The sequence below is a fragment of the Osmia lignaria genome, chromosome 6, assembly GCF_051020975.1.
Source record: "Osmia lignaria lignaria isolate PbOS001 chromosome 6, iyOsmLign1, whole genome shotgun sequence".
NCBI classification, from domain to species: Eukaryota; Metazoa; Arthropoda; class Insecta; order Hymenoptera; family Megachilidae; genus Osmia; species Osmia lignaria.
This window is the reverse complement of record NC_135037.1, coordinates 9,793,881-9,816,753: the sequence shown is the minus strand read 5'-3', so window position 1 is coordinate 9,816,753 and position 22,873 is coordinate 9,793,881. Positions and strand designations below refer to the sequence as shown.

General features: G+C 40.5%; 3 protein-coding genes across 8 annotated transcripts in view; 2 read left to right on the top strand and 1 right to left on the bottom strand.

The window, feature by feature from the left end:
- Positions 1–10,835, top strand: part of LOC117607549 (uncharacterized) — an 89,122-nt gene extending 78,287 nt beyond the window's left edge. For 2 of the 5 annotated variants that reach the window (XM_034331367.2, XM_034331365.2), the window contains 6 exons: positions 5,798–5,934; positions 6,391–6,750; positions 8,768–8,830; positions 8,905–9,224; positions 9,310–9,606; positions 9,695–10,835. In XM_034331367.2, the coding sequence (XP_034187258.2) occupies positions 5,798–5,934; positions 6,391–6,750; positions 8,768–8,830; positions 8,905–9,224; positions 9,310–9,606; positions 9,695–9,962 (1,445 nt within the window). In that variant the 3' untranslated portion in view covers positions 9,963–10,835. The remainder of the gene's footprint in view (positions 1–5,797; positions 5,935–6,390; positions 6,751–8,767; positions 8,831–8,904; positions 9,225–9,309; positions 9,607–9,694) is intronic. The other 3 variants (XM_034331366.2, XM_034331368.2, XM_034331369.2) reach the window with 3 other exon arrangements.
- Positions 10,836–15,744: 4,909 nt separating this feature from the next.
- On the bottom strand, positions 15,745–19,693 carry ALiX (programmed cell death 6-interacting protein-like protein AliX). Its single transcript, XM_034331353.2, has 14 exons — positions 19,488–19,693; positions 19,225–19,340; positions 18,938–19,065; positions 18,585–18,863; positions 18,403–18,504; positions 18,114–18,336; positions 17,728–18,029; positions 17,503–17,664; positions 17,301–17,444; positions 17,007–17,222; positions 16,789–16,938; positions 16,573–16,714; positions 16,307–16,498; positions 15,745–16,222 (listed from the first exon to the last, which is right to left on the bottom strand). The coding sequence occupies exons 1-14, from the start codon at positions 19,691–19,693 to the stop codon at positions 16,113–16,115; spliced, it is 2,472 nt and encodes an 823-aa protein (XP_034187244.1). The 3' UTR covers positions 15,745–16,112.
- Positions 19,675–22,858, top strand: LOC117607545 (transmembrane and ubiquitin-like domain-containing protein 1). Of its 2 annotated transcripts, XM_034331354.2 has the most exons (4): positions 19,675–19,789; positions 20,038–20,348; positions 20,839–21,469; positions 21,543–22,858. In XM_034331354.2, exons 3-4 carry the CDS (start codon positions 20,859–20,861, stop codon positions 21,994–21,996), a joined length of 1,065 nt encoding a protein of 354 aa, XP_034187245.1. In that variant the 5' UTR covers positions 19,675–19,789; positions 20,038–20,348; positions 20,839–20,858; the 3' UTR covers positions 21,997–22,858. The 2 variants fall into 2 exon arrangements, with proteins under 2 accessions (XP_034187245.1, XP_034187246.1); XM_034331355.2 differs by lacking the exons at positions 19,675–19,789; positions 20,038–20,348 and adding an exon at positions 20,414–20,672.
- The last annotated feature ends 15 nt before the right edge of the window (positions 22,859–22,873 follow it).

Sequence of the window (22,873 nt, the reverse complement as noted above, 5' to 3'; positions counted from 1 at the left end):
AACTTGAGATTTTCGATTCTTATTTCGCCAAATTAACAAATTAGAAATTTTAGACAGGAATTTAGAAAATTTACCCCTCTGTCATACTGCTCCCCTGAATATCCGTCCGGAAAGTCGGCGACGCACGGGTTGATTCTCCTTTTTTTTCCGACGTTTCCAACCATCTGCAAGCACAAACTGCATCTTGGTGCACCGTTATGCACGAGAATCGAAGAACAGAGCGCGCCGTGTTTGTTCCAGGAGCACGTGCCAAAGGGTCTCGCATACGAGCGTTCGGTTTCATTATAACGGTAGCTGTCGATGACGACGATCACCGTAGACGGCTGACTGCTATCCAGTCAGACTATTTACCGATCCCGCATCTGTCCCTAGCCGCGCCACATCCTGGAATATCTCGTTTTCAACGCTGCGAGTCGCGGCTAATGGCACCATGTGTCCGAGAATATCTCGTTGCTTACCTGCCGCTTAATTTCGGGTTCGGCCGATCATCGAATTTCCAAGATCGATAGCCTATGGCTGTCGGACTTTCCTTTGTGCTCGATCTGGGCGGAATAAATTGAACGGCTCGTCGACTTTAATTAGGAAACTGTTTTCCCCCAAAATGTTGGATGGATTTGCTCCTAGTCATTAAGTCCTTGGGTAGGTATAAGTAAAAGCTGCTTTCAACATTGTAACTCTAAAAGCTAATTATCCGACCGCTGTAGAGGATAGTTTGTTTAAATAGTACGAGCATTTTGAAGGGGAAGAATCGAAGATTTATGAGGGTATCTTAAACCCCTGGGTACGAACAATGAAATTTTTAATTTCTTTCAAGAAATTGCAACTTTTAGCAACAAAGTGCTAAGCGGAAATACGTAGAGGCATTGATACGAGAAACGATGCCGAGATTCACGCGTGTGCGTGCGCGTGCGTAGAGGAGATTGAGAGAGAGAGAAAGCGGAAAGGAGAGGAGAGAAAGGCCACGTGCCTCTGGTAGCACGCGACCAACCTAACGGTTTTAGACTCACCCCACACGCTGTTCGAAAACCAGTCCACCCCTTCTCTCGTCACCCTTGCCGAACCGCCGGCACCGCTGCTTCAAAACACGCCGGAGGAAACTGTTATTCTATTGGCTCGTGGATCTATCCCCCTTCTGTCTACCCCATTTTCAAAGAGGACCTCGATTGTAGTTACATTCGCCTAAACTACCTCCGGTAACAACACCTTCACGATTGTCTAGAAATCGCAATCTTTAACATTTTTATACTTTTTCCTTGGTATCCAAATATCCTAAGGTACCCAATTATTAACACAAGGGTTAAATTATCATCCCTTTTTTCCCTCGGAATAAAAATACATAAGCATAATTGAAACGTTAGGTCGTGGGTCCTATTTAGAAAATAAAGCCCGTCGATCTACCACGATCTTTGGATCAAGCATTTCTTCTCGTAACCGTGATGCATGAAAACGGAGCCGGCAAGCGTAATCGAATGACGTAAGGCCCTAATAAAATCGTAAGTCGGATGACAGCCGGTGCACGTAGCCCGGAATAATGGGCCCAGACATTCCTCCCCCGTATACCGAAGGGGGGTTGGTCGCATTGTCGTTCGTTCCCTTACGTAAGAATGGCGACGAAGAAACGACGCGAAGGCAGATGCTGTTTAGACATTCCGCCGCCTTGATACACGAACCAGACGAGGATGGAAGTAGACTTAATGCGATCTTTGGGTGCCCGAGATGCAGCCAGGTAAATCGAGAGCAGATCTCTTCCGAGACGTTTCATTTTCGTTGATGCGTTAGAAAGATCGACGAGTTTCTACGAATCTAGGATCTTCTTTCTTTCGTGTACGCGGAAAATAGCCCCGAATTTATTTTCCCAGACGGTGGATCCGTGATTGCAGAAAGTTACTCGGTATCCGTTGGAAAAATTACAAAATTAGATCGATGGCAAAAAAGTAGGAAAGAAACAGAGGGCGAATAAATCGAGCAAAAGGATAGAGAATGAAGGTAAGAGGTCGAATTCGAGGGCGGAGTTGCTGGTAACAGGGGAAGGGGGTTTTTAGAGGAGAAACGAGGGATGGAACCGCGAAATCAGGCATAGCCGTGAAAATAACGATTTCTCCTTTGTGGTGCCGTTCGTTAAACCGAGAAGAGCCGATTTCACGAATACCACGGTAACCGAGTGAGAAACGACGAGGTGGTTCGTGCATGGGTGTTCGTGACTCGTCGATATTTCTCGTGAACGCCGAAAGAATCGATATTTTATGTAGATCACGAGAAAAGGGCAACGTGTCCTTGGCTATTCTCGCCTGGACGAACAAAAACATCGGCCGATCCCATGCGAAAGAACGTGCAAGCCTGTGTCGCAAGAAGAACAAGGTGAATAAGGGTGGGTAAGAGAGAGAGAGGTAGCGAGAAAGAGGGTGGGATGGCAAAAGCTTTGTTGCATGGCAGAATTCATCCAGAAAATGGAACTTCTTCGGTGGCGATTGTTACGTCGCGGGTGGAGAAAGCTGCCACGGCTATTCATCCGACGTATTCCATTGAATTAGATAGAAATATTCCAGCGAATTGAATAGGAAACTCGTATGCAACGCTACGTTATCGGGATCGTTATTGGAATTTAAAACGCAAGGAAATCGTTGAAAGGCTTTTATACATCTACGACTCAAAATAGAAAGTCACCACCCTTGTAATATTTTAGATACTTAACCAAACCCCAATTAAATTTTTAATATTTCTAATAATCCATATCATTGTGTGCAAAATTTTAAATTTTCAGTATTATAATTAGTAATGTTAACATAAAAAAAATTACGTATCAAAATCTTTGATTTAACTTTAGTTATCTATCAAGTACCTAGAAGAAGGTATTTATTTCAAAACCATGATCCCCATCGCGGTGGTCGAACGATGCAGCTCAGGTGTCTCATTGTCCCGTTTTATCACCTGACGTACGTGACGTGGCCGAGGTTTCCCTGGATCTGTAGTTGGCGACTCGAAGGTCAGGTCGTCGCCCAGTTTTCCCTCGACCCGTGAAAAAAGGAGAATCAGAGAAAAGCGACGATGCATCGACCTTCGGGCCGTGATGGTCCAGCTGCTGGCAGAATGAATTCTGTTGTGTGCGTGTGCGGGCCCGATCCATGTGGAAACGTGGGTGGGTGATGGATAGACGGTTACCGTGTCACTCGTGCAAACGTTAAACGGGCATCAATGGCTGGAAATTGCATGGGCACCAGCATTGTGCATCCCCCAGCCCCATTTATAATGGCACCTAGCCCTGTCTCGGTGTATGCAGATGCGGGACAAAGAGACGTCGAAGACGCAACGTGAGATACGATCGAGAATTTCGCAGCTGGAACAGGGTACGATTCAATCGCTCGATTGCTCGCTGATTATCATTTCATTCCGGTCAATTTCGTCTATTCACACCTTCGCCACTCGAGTGTTTGATTAAAGGAATTTCAGTTTCAATTCGAAAGTTTCTAGCAGAAACGAATCTTCCAGAAGATTCTTGATCCTCGAAGTTCGTTAAAAAAACGAACCGTTGCCTCGATCGTCTTCTTCCACCACCATAGCTATCTTCGTCCTCCATTGACACGGTCTGTCCTATTAGAAGCGTCGTCCGTTGCACTTTTTTTCAAACCTGTATCGGAATCTGGCAAAGAGAAGGCCAATCGCGTTGCAGCGATCACGGGGAGGAAAATCATAAAAAACGAAAATCGTCGGTTACCTTATCTAAGTAAAAGTGTACGTTAGTGGATGAGTTTCGCACCTGGCGACGCGGTTGACGTCGATAAACGTTACTTTTTCCTTCGAACGAGACGTCGAGGAGAGAGAAAGACAATGTGGACGGAAAAAGGGTAGAAAATTCACCTTTCCAAAAAATCCTTTCACCTATCCCGCCACTTCTTACCGTTGAATGTTAGGAAACCGCGCAGAAACTTCTCACGGGGGGAAAGAAAAAAAAACGTAATTTTCGATGAAAAGAGGGGAATCGACGATGCAAATTCAGGGTCGAAGAGGGAAACCAAGCGAATACGCGGCCGTGTACCTGCTTTTTGCGTCGCGTTCGCGTGATTCGAAGGGTAGGAAAGATCGAGGAGCAGGGTGTAATCGGGCCCGCGAGAATGAAACGAGGACGAGTAACCGAAATTTCATAGAGAATCCACCAATACGGAGGTCTCCTCGTTGTCTGAAATATCCTACCTGACCTGTCGCCTCTCTTCTTTCCACGGTTTTTTTTCCACCGTTTTAGGGGAATCCACGTCAGGTATGAAGGGGAGGCACAGATGCGGAGGAGCGAAAAACGGGGCCAGCATGGCTGGGAGCGAGAGAACTTTCCGACGAATTCACAGGATTTTGAAATTTTTTTCCCTCAACCGTCTCCACGGTAGCAGCATCCCCCACCTGCGACCTCCAGCTTTTTACCATCGTTTCGCGAGCGTTTATATCTATTCTATACTTCCTCCTCCTGTTCACTAGACTCGATGGGAAAGTTCGAAGAGATGGCCAAATGGCTAAGCGACTTTCTTTCTTCGTTCCCTCGGTTCACTGACCTTTCTCCGTCATGCCGGACCTTGACATCACCCTTGCTACCTGATCGTAAAACAAAACCCTTTTCAAAATCAATCTATTCTACATAATTATTAGAATTTCAAACGCTGTGCTATATCAGAGTCAAACGTTAAACCCAAATCCGTGAAAAGTTCAATGTAGTGGTCGCCATGCTGTAAATCTACCCTTTATTCGATCGAAAAGGGCTTTCGCGCCAGGCCGTATCGAAGTAATTATTATTAAAAACCGTTATGCTCCGACTGGGGGGCAATGGCGTTGTCGTAAGCTCGTTTTCTCGAACCGAACGAATCGGTTCCGTGCCATTATCCGTCGGGTACCCTTTTTTCGGGGGGCGCGCGCGTCAAAGCTGCGAAAGAAGAAGGAAAGGGTGGGCGAGGGAGGCCAGTCATAAGATACGATGATGGATGCACGCGAAGGGTTGCGTTTCGCGGGCAGAGGGGCAGGCGCGCTGAAAGAAAAGGGCCAAAAAGGGTTCCGTGTTGGCCAATCGTACGCGAACATCGTGTGCCTACGACCAATCATCGGAGCCCCTTCCGGTTGAGCGATGGTGGGGAGGGATGGTTCGTCCTTAGGGGCACGATTTCGTTGCGTCATTCTGACACTCATTCCGTATCGGTCCTTCGACCAGGACCACTAGTTTTCGTGTGACCTTCAAAATCATTGCTCTTCAACATCTTTTCCATATCGTTAGTGTGATATATTATATTTGCATCCGTTGAATAATTAACGGAGCTTCGATTAAAATTAACATAGTGTTATATCAAGATTCGATTACGTTTTGATAAATCGTTATTCGTGAAAAAGTGCGGCGATTTTATATCGCGATGCGGTATAAGAACATGCCGAAAGGGAAGAGTCGCTAACCCAAGCGAGAATTCGTCTTGTGGCTGAAGATCACGGTCACTGATCGCCGTGCTGGATCTTGAAAACTACCCCCATGTGAGTAACGGGCCACGGGAATCCTCGAGGGCGAACGAGGTTAAGATGGTCTTCTTGGAAGACCCGAGGATGATCTATGCGGATATGCGACTTCATGCGACCAGCACGCCGACCTCCACCCTCTCGCGTTACCATCACCAGAAGTACAGGCCTCAGAACAACAATGATTGTACGATGTCTTGCACCGAAATCGATATTGAATTTCAAATTAAACTTATTGTTGAACAAACTCTCCGCCATATAAATACATTGTTTTTTTCTTCAATTTTAATTAACGTTGAATCCTGTTGATTTGTTACAGACGCGGACCTTCATGGGGAGGTTGATGGACCCGAACTCAGTGGCGATGACAGAAGTATCGCCAGCGACATCCAGGATGCGACCGAGGCGAACCTTGACCATGATTCCATGGACTCGGACAGGGAAGCCCTTAATCTGGTTAGTAGACGACCAACGTTATTTAATTAATACGTGAACTCGAGACACCACTTCCTTCAAAGACATTCGGTCGCTACTTCCGGCGAGATTTTCGTTTCCCTTTGTCTACGAAAGTTGAGGGAGCTTCGATTTTTTTTCTAGTCGTTCACGGAAGAACGTAAAAAGTACTTCAGTTCAATATTTGGCAAATAAATAGAGGAAGCGAGTGATGGAGGACAGAAAGAAGGGGGCGACAGGGTTGTAGGTTTTATAGAACACAAAAGCACAGGATGGACCGTAGTGACCAATATTCTGACCTGACCGAGTGTAAACACGGCTTTGTTCGACGCCGTTTACTCTGTAATATTAGGGAGGGTGGCTCTGCGCCATTTTTCCAATTCCTCCTCTCTTCTACTCTCCAATCTTTATTAAGATCAATTTTTTCCTTACATCGCTATTTATACAAATCGACTTCAGGTCACGGACGTGTCTCATCGCAACAGCAGCAGCGGTACAAGCGGCAGTGCCTCCTCGCCCAGTTCCGGGGTGAGCAGCCAGCTAACCGGAAGTCATCAGCAACAGCAACACACGGCCGGCCAGCAGAATAGCAGTAATTCTCAGGCTGCCCTAGCTGCTCAGCTGGTTGGCCAACAATTGCTGATGCACGGTTCTCTGGGCGCGTTAGGACCACAGGAGATCCAAGCGCTCGCCTCCACCTTTCAGCAACAACAGCAATCGTTGCAGCAACAGTTGCAGCAATTGGCGATGTTCCAACAAGCGAACTCCGCCGCGGCCGGTCAACTTCCGGCGCAGGCACAGTTCTTCTTGCAGAATCAGGTTCGTGAAATGGATGTACAATTAATTTCCTAATTCTTCTTTTTCGTGAAATACAAAAGGTGCGTCTCGTGTCGGTCGCTAAAAGAATTACTTAAGTTTAGAGCGCGAACAAATACATCCCGTACGCTCGAATTCCATCCATTGATCTTCCAGCACCGAGTACTCCGTCGAATTACCTACTCGATACGAATTCGATTCGAATCGCGGCGATGAAGGGGGGTAAAACGATCCAAAGACGACGTTCCTCCCGGTATATCTGATCGACCGGCCGAAAAGAAGAAGACGTCTTATTCTTCGAGGACGGTTCGCTCGATTTGACGCGGAGATAGCGAACTGACGATGTCACAAAGGGGACAGGGTTTCTACTCGTTCAGTCTCGCGTTTTCTTCCGCGACCTGATGGAGTTTTCATCAAGCTTTTAGATTTGTGCACTAATTACGCTACTCAGAATAATTGAAATAGAAGATTTTCGAGATCAGGACAGATAGAAATAATTTATTGAATGTATATGAAAAGGAAGGACAGACAGGTATATTTATTGCATATTCACAAAACGTGTTTGCAAAAAAGTTTTCTTGATTGTTCGTCCGATCGAAACGAGAAAAATCGATTCACGATATATCCGGGGACATGAAAAACGATCCTCCTTCCTGGATTCCAGCCCTCCCCCTCTGCCAGAGCCCTGAAACTTCCTTGGAACGATCTTGAATGGGGACCCGAGTCTGCGTTTACGAAAAAAAAAAAAAGTTTCTATAGATTCCGTCACGTGGAGCGCGTGCATGGCTACGTAACCTCCTGGAAAAACTAACAAAACGACTTCGAACTTGAGCAGATTTAATGGCCGTTCGTGTTCCCCGGTAGATACGCGTACGTAGCTGCGAGCATTAAAGCCGGGTCTTCCGTGTCTCCTTTGAAAGGTGCAACAAGGAGATCCATCGGGTCCCTTCGGCACCTTGCCACCGGCTGCCTTTTGTTACCTCACACGTGGCCAGGCTGTTTCTTTTTTTCTTTTTTTCCTACCCCGTCTCTCTTCTCCCTCCGTTCTCGTCTCGTTTTCTCTGAACCCTCTCGGTTCTTTTCTCTTTTCGAAAACAGTCTCGGGATTTAAAAACGGGCACACGACCTCCTCGAGCAACCCTTCCTCGAGTGGCTGGCAACCTGCCTCCAACCCCTTTCCTCGAAGATTACACGCATGGGGTGAGAACACGTCTGCGAGCATAATAGATACATATTTCATTCCTTTATCCGTGTAAATTATATAGTTTTTACTTTTGAGATATTTAGATCTTTCCGTAGGAAATTCTTTTTAAGCTCGATAGTTTTTCTTTTTTCCGGATTTCATATATTTAATTCACTTTCGAATCGAGTCGTTATCGCCGTTTATAATCAACAGAATTACAATCAGTTACCGCTTTCTACCGTTTCTATTTCTCGAACACAATTGTTTCCCAGACACACGGAAAAATAAGGAAAGTCATACTTTCTAATTTTCGTGTTCTTTTTTTTTCCCGATTCGATACCGGTCCACGAAAGGTGCGAATTAATAGGTGCACAGGTGACGGGTAATTCCTTGGTTGAACCTGTCGCGTGAGAGGGCACGTGCTGGTGTATTCAAAGCACCCTTCGCAGGGTGTCTTCGGTTGCCAACAATAAGCATAAACGAGTTCCTCGCTGGTTGAAGCGACACGCGACCTATCCTGTCCCGAAACCCTTTTCCTCACCGGGCGGCGCGTTTCGCACGAGCCCCTTATTCTCGTAATCGAGCATCTGGTTAAGAAAAGGTTGAAGATAATCGATCGATTCGAGAGGCACCCCTCGAGCAACTCTTTCCGTACCTGTCCACAAACGCAACACGTGTCGTCTTAAATGAAAACCGCTTAACCCTGAAGAGGTTTCGCCTATAGAACGAGCAATCTTCGTCAATGACAGAGTTTTATACATTTTAAAAGACTTTTCGACGTTTCACCAAATATTTTCCCAAAAACGGCCTCGATCAATGGTCATGAACGTCTTGCAGGGGCTGTTGCAGAGCGGTGGCTACTCTTCAAGACCCAGTCATCCGCGCTCACAGTCCATGCAGGTACTGTTTCGTATCGGCCATTGAGCTACTTACAAAATACAGATATTCACAGACGTTTAATTTTCTGCGATCAGGTGCAGCAGGCAGTGGCGCAAGCAGCCCAGCAATTACAAGCTCTGCAAAAGCAGCAGGCTCTTCAAGGTAGCGGAGGTCTGGTTGCTCGAAGTTTGACGCAACAAAGGTCACCACCTCCACCTGGCACGCCGCCAGCTGTGAAACCACCACCGACCAGGCTGGAACCGTCGCCAGAAGAGACGACAGACCTCGAAGAACTGGAACAGTTCGCCAAGACCTTCAAACAGAGGCGGATCAAGCTTGGTTTCACTCAGGGCGACGTTGGCCTCGCCATGGGCAAGCTCTATGGCAACGATTTTTCTCAGACCACGATCTCTAGGTGAATCTTATAATTCTTTCAAGTATAATTTTCGATCCCGTCTAAATAACAGTTAATTATAATATTGAAACATTATAATCATCAGGTTCGAAGCGTTGAATCTGTCCTTCAAAAACATGTGCAAACTGAAGCCACTGCTGCAGAAGTGGCTGGAGGACGCGGATAATTCTTTGAACAACCCGAATTCCCTGACGAACCCGCTCACCACACCGGAAGCGATCGGCAGGCGGCGGAAGAAGAGGACCTCGATAGAAACCAGTGTCAGAGTTGCGTTGGAAAAGGCGTTCATGCAAAATCCTAAACCAACCTCGGAAGAGATAACAGTATTGGCGGACAGTTTGGCGATGGAGAAGGAGGTCGTTCGAGTATGGTTTTGCAATAGGTAGGTTTCAAAGAATTCGCTAAATTCTAAGAGCTTCAAAATTTTCAGGGTTCGAAGCGCTTCATTGCCTACCACTAAAATTAATTAGACCTCCTCGTTTCAGACGACAGAAAGAGAAAAGGATCAACCCACCAACGGCAGCGATGGGCAGCCCGACAATGGCCTCCCCTGCGCCATCCGTGTTCGCATCGCTCGCGAGTTCCATGTCCGCTAGTCCCCTAGCTCTAACGACGCACTCCTCGGGCATGGCTCACTCTCACCCTCATCCGACACCGTTGGGTTCGCCTCTGTCCTTAGCCCTGGTGGCTTCCGCAGGTGGAAATTACCATCCGTTAAGTAGCAAATCCCACGAGTGACACCAACAGCCCACCCATCAGGGGGACGCTATTTTTCACCAGCATCATCACCAACCACCACCGCATCAACAGCAACAGCAACGACGTTTGTGCAATTTACCGGAATTCTATCATTAATTCGCCGGCTGATCTGTGTGCAGTGGGTCCACTGGTGAGCATCGCACGGATTTCGGTGCCAAATGGAATTTGGCGCGATGGAAGCGACTGGGTGAAACGATACCCGGCTACAGGAAAATGGAGAACGCTGAACGCGTCCGTGGCTGAAGGCGGGATACATATCCTGGTGTCGAGACCAGTTCGCTTCGAAGAAGCTACGTCAGGACGAAGGCTACTATTTCTGGAACTAGAAGACGAAGAAGGGTATAATCGTTTCGTGAAGAGTACACGAATCATGCCACGTTTTCGAAGGGACAACAGAGCTCGGAACGTCGATGAAAGACTCTAGACAATTTGCTTATTTCGACTCAGCACGTTCGATGCTTCGAACGCCCAAAGAACAGAGGAGGTTTTGTTAGAAACTGTGTATCTTTTTTTTCTCAGTATTATATGCGTTTCAATGCACCGACTGACGTGACTGAATCGCACGAGATTACGGAAAGGTGTCGTCTGGTATCGTAGAATGGAGTTTCCAAAGTCTTTCTTACACAATTATTACAATTTTCTTTGATCGTTTCTTATCGATGCTTCAAAGGTGAAAAATCATAAAAATTGTTTAGATATAATAATTTTTATCGTGCTTGTTGCATATCAAACTTGCTAATGCTGTCAGCTTAGCTGTTCAGCTTTTAACTTATCGTTTCAACGTTGCTAACCCGATCTTAATTGATCTGTTTTATTAGAACTTTATGAAGATTCTTCCAATGTTTTTTTTTTAATCACGTAGCTTTTAACATCGTATCCTAATGAGAACAACGAAACGGCTTTGCGTTCTTCATTCACACACAGGCGATACGCAGGCCGACGGCTGCCATTCAACGTTTACCTATACAAGATGTAATTAACCATACGAATGCAACTGGTCGCCAACCGTCGTAAAACGGACTCTTAATCGGTTTCCCTGGCTAGTCGTTTGAAGTATCATAAAATACTTATCAGAAGGAGAACCATTCGACGATACTCGTAATTATCGACTGGTTTCCCTCCTTGGATTTTCCTGTTGGCATGAGCTTCGAAATCGCGAAACAATTACGGAAGAGGAGAAATGTCATTGTTCTTGGAAGGAGAATCATTTGCATTCGTGTTCACACCTCGAACGATCCGCAGACCACACCGGAAACAACGAGTAACAGGTTGAAGGAACGACGAACGATGAATTTCGAGGAGAGAACCATCTTCAGAGGCGCTCATCTCTCCGTGGTAAGCAGGGTTTACGCGCCACCCGCGAAGGGACGTTCATTTCTTCAAGATCGTGAGCTCGTCTGTTGATCAAATTGTGTACTCTTCTTCTTCGGATTATTAATCCACGAATCTTAGTAACGATCCCCCAGAAAATCATCTATCCGAATAGAGGGGACGTGCTCGCGATCTTCGAGTTCCAATCATCCCCTGGCGGGTGGCGAAAATGCGGCGAGGTCCGACAATATGTTTTGTACATAATTTGCGTGTCTGTCGCAGCGTCATACATATCCGTGTCCCGGGGTACATACGTCTGTACATAAGAAAACAAAACGCGAAGGTGTCGAATCAACGAGAATACGAGGGATGCTCGTTCCTCGTCAACGAAACCTTCGATGATTGTATTGAAATTAGTTAATTGTAGTAGCTACTCGAACCAAAGGTGTCGTCTCTCGCGTATGTGCGCATAGCGAACAACAAACTGAAGTATAAATGAAGATCAACTCCAAAGGGGTGAACGAGAGGATGCGCTCTCGTATTCTCGGCGAAACACAATTCTTGCACAGACACGAGAATTAGGATTTTGTAGATACGTACGTACGTGTACATACAATTATACATATATATATACATATAAGCTACACACGAATCGTTATACGTTTAGGAGAGTGAATTTCTCGCTCGTAGCTTGACAGTTCGTTTGCTCTTGGATATTTTTGAAATATCAATTTCACACGAGGCTATGACGCGAGCTTTAAACGCGAACTGTGATCCTACCAGCTGGAAAAATATTGACTCTTCGAGGTGGTGAACTCCCGGTGATTAATTAAGGGCTATGATAGACGACGACTGACGATGAATTACGTTTCGTGAGAATCGCGATGAGATACGTGTTACACGCATGGGAGTTAAATAACGTAATCGCCGTATACTAAGAATCATGGATATACGTATAAATATATTATATATTATATACAGGTGTGTAGGTGCGCATCCGACATGTACAGAGGTGGTGAAAAGAACATAGAAAACACGGCTGGTGAAACGATCGTATGCATGTATAAATATACATAAATGTATAAAGTGAACGTGTTGTAAATAATAGGAAGAACCGATAGGAAACGGCGATTAACGAATCAGCGACGGATTTACTCACCGTGACGATCGTTTCTTATTATTGCGATGATTAAGTAATCATTAATCGTAAGATACCGTTGGGCAACGCTATCACTTGATGATCGTAAGCGGAACGGTTCGAGCACCGAGCAGAACACAGGTTTTGAACGCTTGATTTGGTTGGTGCCTGAACTTCTTCTCTTTTATGATCTGCAACGTCAACATTTTTTCCATTTGATGAACATACGGCGTCGAGCGTGTGTGTTAATACGTTCTGTGTCGCGTGGGCCACCGGTGGCCCACGACGTTTATCAAATGTATCTCTGTAATTAAGTCATTATAAATTTGATTCTTCAATCTGTCTTTTATTAAATTTTTAAAAATCTGAAACTTCTCAGTGGCACAGAACGTGTTGATCGATGTATGTATATATATTTGATATTATATTATATGTAATTTTTCTACGGAAGCCACGTCGACGTAACGCGATATGCTACAATATATTTTCCATATTCTGGTGTATCGTGACCGCGCTGTTATATATAATATAATATAACATGTGTATGTATGTATGCATGTACGTATGTATGTAAACGTTGTACGAGACGAGATCTCATATCCATCACGCGCGTCCTTTCGTTTTCGATCACAGTTCCATCTCCATTTAATCATCCCTCATATTTTCACCCTACCATCCTATTCTACAATCTCAAACGTAACCCCTCACATAATCTCTGCCCCTGTTTCGTTTTACTTTGAACATTAACTTCCAGAGTCGTGGACCAAGCTGTAGCGAAGCAAAAGCGCGAATGAGAGAGAAAGAGCGAGAGAGATCTTTGCGAAAAAAAAAAAGAGTTCCTAGTGCACCCGGTTCGAGTGCGTTGTGTAGAAGTTTTTATAGATTAAAATGAACGATCGAGCGAGGAGGAAAGAAAAAGGGGTGAACGTGATTTGGAGAGACACAGAGCAGAGAAAGGGACACTCGCGATTTCCTTGTCCTTCGTTTTTCCTTTTTTCTTTGACTTCTTCTTTCCGTTCGTCGAAGGTGTACAGTATGGTATATTTTATTTTTATTTTGTAGATAGAAGAAAGAAATTAGAATCGAAACCCCTGGTCCCCACCCTCTGATCGACGTGTCATTGGTTCATTTTACCGTGGGCCTCGACGAGCCAGCGCATTCCGCGAGCGATAGACACATTATCACAGTGATTATTATTATTATTAATTATTGATTATTATTATTATTATTATTATTATTATTAATTATTAATTATTATTATTTCATTATATTTTAACTTTTATTATTTGAAAATAAAAGTGCTAGACAGACTTCAGTTATTTATGTTCCTTTGATTTCTTTCTGTCTGCTTTTTTATTTCCTCTTTTCATTGTTTTATTCATCCCTCTTTTGTAGACACGAAAATCCGCGAGATTTTTACTCCTACCGTCCCATCGTGTTTTTTCTTTTTTTTTTTTTCTGTAAATATCTGCACAAAATAATGTAAGAAAAGTCACGCAAGGTGCTGCGTCATTTTTCACGATGGCAGTACAGCGTACAAAGACGAACGGTACCAAAATGGTCGGTATACCAAACTTAGTCGACTAATCCAATCAATAGAGATGTATAATCGTTTTCAAAGAGGCGTCTAGCGTTAATGTAGGAGCCTATTAACGATTCGATGTGTAAACTCGTAAATAATGGGAGGTAACGTTATCTATTTAAGGAAGGAGTACCATTTTAAAGGTAAAAAAAAAATACATTATAAACGACGAAAAGTGGTAATCGTTAGGTGATAAACGACAAACGAAAGAAAATGAAAAAAAGAGCACGGTATGACAGTTCTTAAAAGGGTAAACGAAATAATAGTAGAAGAGGTCATATGATCGCGGGGTAAGGTCCTCGTTCGATGACAAGAATCGTGTAAACTATTTTGTACCGAGAATTAGAGGCATGCTCGCGATATTCGTGATCTTTTTATCACGTTCACGTGTATCCGTGAACGTTTCTATCGCGGATTAGGGATAAATTAATTTAAAAAAAAAAAAAAAAAGAAGTGCGTTTCTGACGTCCGCCCTCCATGATCCCCTTGGATCTTCCGGGGATTCACCGGAAGCTAAAGTGTGTGTGATTGCGCGCGTGAAAGAGAGGGAGAGGTAGAGAAAAAAGAGAGCGTGAATGTGAACGTGCGGCGATGGAGCTGTATAAATAAAGTCATATCAATCTGGAATAGTTCATGTTATCTAGGATACACTATTACTACGATCATTATCACAATATGATTAGTAAGAATATTGTAATTGTATAATAAACTGCGTCATAGATATATATCATCGGCGTTGATTCTGTCGAGCACAACCCTGTTTTAAGAGCAAAGTTGCGTCAAAGGAAAATAGGAAATAATGGAACCTCTCGGTTGAGATTTCATGACCTTTATAGGAATGACTATACGATATTTCCCATAACGTTCCAATTTATCGAAAAAAAATATAATATACAATTTGAAATAAAAGTGTAGTTATAAGTAGAATGATGACTTTTTTGCACCAAAAATTGTATTAACATATATGTTGTATATATAAAGCGCAAAGACGTCCATCCGTGTCACTTTTCATCGGTGCTTCGGGGTCCCTGACACCCCAAGATGATATTAGGTTGGTATGCAGAGAGCGCCACCGATGCATCGGGGTCCCCGACACCCCGGATGCCATAATGTCGATATGCAGAGCATCATCGGTGCTTCGGGGTCCCAAACACCCCAAGCCATCGGCTATTCCGCCATCTATATAAAAGCGGCGCAAGCTATTCGTTAACTTACCGACTGCCGAAGGGTCGATTACCGACTGTCGAAAGTTCAGTCGATAAGTCGGTAATTTATTGAGTAGTTTCCGCCGCTTTTGTATGGATGGCGCTGTGGTCGAAGTTTTGTAGGGAGTCGTCGTCTCCCACTTTCCGCAGTCGGCGGAGTGGGAAGATCGACCAGCATGGCTGAAACTTTGAAACTGCGAGAGAGTTCGTTATCGACCGTCAAGCTGCGAAGACCGCGTTCATAGGAACGCCAATATAACACGCAATAAAGTCAAGTACGATAGTTCTAACCGGAACAACCGTTACATTTATTCTCACCCGCTGCAGGTTCCCACACTTTAAAAATACTTCATTCTAGGTGGTCTTCTCAAAATATAAGTTTGTCAAATATTCTAATAATTTTTCAGTCGAAAAAGTGAAGCGGGGTTCATAAGAAAGGACAAAATAATAAATAAAAGAGTTTTATTCCTCTTTGATGAGCTTGTAGCTGTATAAATACTAAAAAAAAGAAGGCTGGAATACTAATCACGAGATAAAATAAGTATAATTTATAGATAAATCATTGATTACACTTATTATGTTACAAAATATATTTATAAATTGCAAGAGCATTGTCATGCTTAAATCTATTTTCTTTTATAAAGCATCATTCGAAGCTTAACATACATCACGTGTTGATATAGTCTCTATCAAATTTAACTGCATGAATTATAATAACAATGAAGGAATATATTTTCTTCGAATTTATCCTCCTCGTGTTGCTTTTCATTGGACAGCTCGAAATAGTGTTGCGTCTTAACATTCGCGGTATCATTTTAAATATAGCGTATATCCCATTTTCATACAATAGGGGTATATTTGCAATCACAGTGCGGGCAATAATAGATTACACTTCAGTAGGGATTCTGTCCTTGGGGAGGATGTTGATTACCACCATAACGCGGTAAAGTCGCGAATCCGCCGTAAAGATTTGGTGGCATACCCTGATATGGATTATAACCTCCTAAGAATAGAACAATGAATATAACATACATAAATATCGACACATTACAAAGTCCAGAAATGATCATGCATTTTCTTTAATCACCTTGTGCTGGATAAGGCATTGTTGCGTATGGGTTATACGTTGCAGGCATAGGGGGAGGCATGTATGTCGGATACGGTGTAGCGGGACCAGCTCCATATGGTACAGGCATTCCACCTTGGAAATGAGTAGGATAGGGTAATTGTGAGGAACCACTTTGTTCTGCTCCAGATTGACTTTGTTGTCCGGATGTTCCTAAACAGATTTTCAATTGAAAATTAATTATACTGTCTCCAGGTCAGTAACACCCTGTTGAGTATATTATGTACCTCCGTGATGCGACGGAATAGTAGGAGTCGTAGCTGGGCCAGTATGGCTCAAATTTGTAGTCAAATCTTTTAGCAACTCTTCTTTTTCGGTTTTACGAGCGAAACAGAAATCTGATATTTTATTTTGGAAGACCACCAACAGCTATAAAAAGGAAAATTACACGCTGTTTTGACAAGAACAAAATAGCAATGAATAAAAATATAATTGACATTTACCTGCGTTAGGTCGTTGTAGAATTTAATACCTTCATTCAAGTTGTCTTTAAGTTCTTTGAACGAATCATAAGCAGCTGCTAGTTTACATAACATTGCCTCTCTTGAACTACCACTACCAGATTGTTCTGCTGTAAATTCTGCGTGACACCTCTGTAAGTGTATTTTAAACAAGTGTCATGAATAATGTCTTATCGATGCAATATTATATTCAAGCATACCTGAATTTCAGCAATCAATTGTTCCTGTCGAGCAACGCTTTCTCTCACTTGCTTCTGTAAAGGTCCATACGTTTTTCCTATACTTTCCACAGATAAATTTGGTTCGTCAATTGCACCATCTTTAGCTAGCGCTGACAAGAACGTCGTTTTCATATCAGTAGTAGCAGACTTTAATTCACTTTCTATAACATCGCGTTCTGCTTTTAAAGTTTCAACCTTTAGAAAAATGATATGATAATTCAATTTGACTGATATAATGTAAAAATAAATGTTAAGTATATATAAAATGCTTACATCTTCCATTAATTTTCTAAGTTTAGCAACAATGTTGCTTTCTTGAACTGCTGATCCAGCTGGCACAACATTGATTAAGTCACCTTCGGTCGAGCTTAAAATTTCCATGCCTTCTCTTTGGTTTTCATATTTTTCACGCACAACCTGTGAAATATCGTAGTTATTTCGAGAAAACTTTACGCAAAGTCACGTATATATTTACCTTGTCAGCTGTTACAGCATTGTTGATAATTTCACGATATTTCCGTAGATTAACGGTAAACTGCTCTGTCAAACGAGCACTAGGTATTCTTGTCCATCGTTCTTTGAATTGTTCTCTTAATTGATCATCAGATTCTCGTTCTTCTTGAAGAATCCGTTCACACTACGAAAGTAACACCAATTTAGTAATTATGTCAATAAATAATTACAAGTTTTATTTATTTACCTCGTCTAATAGTTCTTTATTTCGTTGTAAAAGATCGGGTAACTCTTTCATATAACTTTCCAAAGCTTTAATTCCACCTGCTTCTTTTACATACTGAGCTTTTTCTAATAAAGATTGAGGTAATTCTACTCCGCTTGTATCTTCGATGGCCGCTGGTAAATTTAAACTTGCCAAAACGCTATTCAATACTTGTGTCATTTCACGTAATTTAGATATTTCCGAATTAACCAATTCATTACGACGGACTTCATAAGAGGATAATGCTTGATGCACACTAACAGGCAGTAAATCGGCAAAAAGATCTAGAAATATAAAAAATGTAAATGAGAGGCAATTGTATCGAAATAAATTACAATTCAATATGCATATTTTTATATGTAACAAACCTTTAAAATTCGAGCTAAAGACCTCTGGCAGTGGTAACAATTTTGCCACACTTGCTTTACCAATATGTTCCAAAGCTTTTACATCGGGTACTCTCTCGTGATAAATAAAATCATTGTCTTTCTTTACCTCCGTATAATTTCTTTGAGCTCTATTAGCATAATCTTGGAACAAACTAGGTTTATTTGAACGTTGTTGAGCAGCTTTGAATAATTCCACAGCATGCTAAAGATATATGTATATTTCAAATATATAATTATACATATTTATAGGAAAATAATTAAAGTTTACCTCTAGTCTAGCAATTTCTTCTCCAATAACCTTATTACTTTTGCATACCAGTGACTGATAAAATTCAGCCATTGCACGATATCCAGCTTGTTTCCCTGCAATCTATGTTAATATAATAAGTATAATTATTCAACATACGTATTACATACAGTTCCTATAAAAATCAAACGAAATGTACATACTAAAGGAACCCACTCCTTATCCCAAAATGCTCTGAAAATCTCCTTTTGGAATAACTTTAATGCATCCGCATATAGTTCCTCAGCTTGTGAAGCTAATTTAGCAACAATTCCATCTTTCATTGCATCATGAATTGCTTTATGTACAAATATTTCTTGTGCTTGAGCAAGCATTAAAGCAGATAATGCACCTAATGTTTCTGGACTGATATCTGGTGTAGGCTCATGTTGAATAGCCATCATAACATTTCCTTTGAGATAATTATAGATACCAGCAGCTTGCTAATTACATAACATAAATATTAATGATCAAATCATTATTTCATACAATTATTTTGACAAATTCAAGTACTAACTTGAAATAATTTTGCAGCCAATTTTAAGCCTTCATCGCTCTCTAAAGATTGTGTTGCTGCTATTGAGCTTTGTAAAGCAGCAATATTAAATAATACACATACTTTTTCATATCCTAATGTGCTAATGGCTGAAAGAATCAAATATTACAAATGAATCTAATATCACCAAAAATGTGACTCAGACTTTATCTTATCTGCTACCTATTCATTAATCAGTCCACAACTTAAAAAGATTACTTTTTGTTTTTAATATGAATACTTAAAAAAAGTACATTAAAAGACCTTACTTAAACTAAGTTTTCCACCAAATATAGTGTGATCAAATGCATCTTTCCACTTGAATGGAATTTGTAATTCATGAGCAGGTATTTTACCCTCTAATGCACATAGTTGATCATAATAGCTGAAAGTAATAAAAATAGTTTTAAATTTTGTTTTAGAATAGTGATTTAAAATAAGAATGAAACGAATGAAACATGCAATAAAAATATACATTTTTCAGGATGTCATCATAATTAAAATTGAAATAATTATTAAACATGACTCATACCTGTATATAACCTCCAAGGAACTTTCATACTTCTCGAAAGCTCTCCACAAAGCATTGTTTCGTAGTTTATTAAAATCATTTATTGCCTCTGTATAATCCTTTTGATTGCTTGCGCTATTATATGTTGATTTAATAACATTTGTAAGTGGTTTAATGACATCAACGTCACACGGTTTTTTCAACGGTACCGCAATTAGCTCAGCCATTTTGACGTATGAACCAAGTCGACTACTTCAATGCACGGATAACAAAGTTGCTGCATGTAGTAGTAGACAAGGTACGGGCAAAAACGAGATATAGAGGTATGGGATAGACCGCCCACTAACGCATTTTTATCCCACACAATTCAGGGGACTCTACAGCCCCTTTATTTCTTCTATCTTATTTTAAAATTATCAAACTAAACTTCGTTTTAATAAACATTCTGTAGTGCATGCAATTTTTCATGCGTTGGTTTTTGAGATATTTGCTTAGCGCTCTTGACTATAAAAGTATTTTTATACATTTATTTTTCACGTAAGCAAGCATATGAATTATTTTAATTTTATAGCAATGCGTACTCTGAAACCAATGCTGCTGACATTATCTAATGGAGAGAAGAGAAATCAACGGAATATAATTGATTTGTAATTATAGTACACATTCGCGCCGTACAGGTGCATGTTTTCTTTAATAATGAACTAGTTCAGACATGTCGCTGTGTGTCATTAACAATCTGCGTCATCTACAGATATTTACAAATGAGATTTTTTATAAGTGTTTTTGGTAAAGCTGTAAGTTTGTTCTGTTGTATGTGATTTGTATAATTGGGGTGAGAAAAGTGGCAAACAATTGTAAAGGAAAACAGGAAGATTAGGAGCAGTATGAATTTTACTTTATGATAAAGAGAAACAGATGTATTCACTTTCTCTTTCTCTCTCTCTCTCTCTCTCTCTCTCTCTCTCTCTCTTTCTCTCTCTATCTATACAAATTTTATTGAGACTTGTAAATAACATTCATTTACATACTCCCGTAAAAAATATGGACAAATTAATATAAATATGTTATAGTTGCATAGATCGTTTTCTTTTATCGCGGAGGTTTGTCCGTCCATATTAACTTGTGTGGAAAAAATACTATCGATTTCACCTTGAAATCATTGCATGAAATCTGGATTAATTTTTGTTATTTATTAATTATATACACGTAAGCATTTTGAACAAGACAATAGTAATATTATTATAAATTTATCATATCTGATGATTTATTGATTGCTTGTAGAATATAACATATGTGAACATTTGTTTCTCTTGTTGGTTATAGTGATCTGTATATTTGTTACTGTTTATTTATATGTGCTTTATTTACACAGGTTGATTCCAAATTATAACAATGAGTCTTATTGAAGGTGTTGGAGATGAAGTTACAAATTTTTTTATTATTGTAGTAGCCCTATTAATAGGGTGGCTTGCATGGTGTTCTACAAGTATTGCAGATCAACCATTAATACGCACAGTACTTATATTGCAACATAGAACACGCACACGTATCGCTGAACTTAGAGCTAATCAAGCTGCAAGCTCCTTCAGTAGGCCTCCAAATTTGGAGATGTCAGAAGAAGAATCAGTAGAACCAGTTGCTGATGACAGCAATGATATTTCACAAAATTGTCCAGAACCATCTGTCAGAGACACAAGTGGAAGGATTTCTCCAGAAACACAAAGAGCACCTGAAGCAACAGCTACAGAAGAAGTACTTATCGAGGCCATGGATTCATTTAATAATGATAATGCAAGTTTGTTGCAAAGGCAAACAAAAATAAACACTTCCAAAAAAACAAGTATATCAGAATCATGCACTGAATCTGTGGAAGCTGTACAACCAGAACCTGAAAATCTTTCAGGTAGCGATGCTAATGAAATAAGCATTAAGCTTAAGTTTATAAATGATGATCAAAAAGTAGTTACTGGTAGTCTTAAAGAGCTGCTTGGAGACTTTAAAAGGTTAATACTAATTAATAAGTATTCCATATTGAATCTACATTTACAAAAAAAATAATTTTTATGTTTTTCCTAGGAGACATTTTCAGATAGAACTTGAAGCCCAAAAATTGGTACGGTTAGTTTTTAATGGTCGAGTATTACAGCCTGATAGTCAAACATTGGAAAAATGCGGTTTGTATAACAACTGTGTAGTTCATTGTTTAGTACATCAACCGCGACCAAACCCTGTACCGTCACAAACATCGACGTTAGACAATTCATCGTCGATCTATTTCAATCCTCAATCATTTTCCGACATACCTGTTGGTACACCAATTAGTTCAGTGCATAATGAATGGGATTTGAGTAGACTCTTTTTGAGTATTTTGACTCTCATGTTAGGTCTTGCTTGGTATTCTCGATACCATTATGCTCAACTGTTTACCACAACTACTACGCTTGCTCTGTATGCGCTCACTGCAATTTTTGCAATTTCGTTAGTTGGTAACTTTTTTCCCGATCAGGACAACATTAGAAATATTGAATGAATTTACAAAAATAAAGCACTTTAAGACATTACATTTTGAAATATGATTTTTTTTTTTTAATATCAATATATATTTTAACATAAAATCATTTGAACACGTTTGTTCGTGACATTAAAGAAGATGAAGAATGTAATTTTTACCACTTTATAAAACGACTTATTCGTGTAAAAAGTGAAATGGAGCTAGGTCATATGATTGCATTTTGATTAAAATGAATATGCATTGAGCTCAAAATTTTTATTTGTATATGTAGAAAACGAGTTTTCCTGGGTTATCGTAATTAAAGAAAATATGTATAATGTGACGTTAAATTTATATTAAAAGCGAGTTAATACTTATTCATTTAAATATATTTGTGATAAATACTGTTCATTTGTTGAATTAATAGATAATAAATATTATAAACGATAGTTGCAATGGTGCTGCATTACATTATTTTCAACAACTGATTTGTTTTATGTTTACATTTTTATAAATATTTAATTATATTTAAAAATTATATCATACAGATATAATGCAAAGCTATGTTAATCACTTTATTTTCATAATCTTCCAAAATTTATAATACCTAAGAGGATTCACTAATAAATTATAATTAATTTTTCAAGCACCATTACATGCATTGTTATAAAAAAATGAAAATTGTCAAAAATATGTATATATATATATTTATATAATTCATAAGGTATTATATAATCATAATTGTAATTTATTAGAAGATATACTTTATATTATTTCTAAACAAAGTTTCGTTACTATTTCAGACAATGATTCGTTATTACCACTGTAATACACTGTACTATAGTAGTTTGTAGAAAAATTGAAGTACGATTGGATGTGAAATAAACGGCTATTTATTCGATGTTTTCTTGCATTG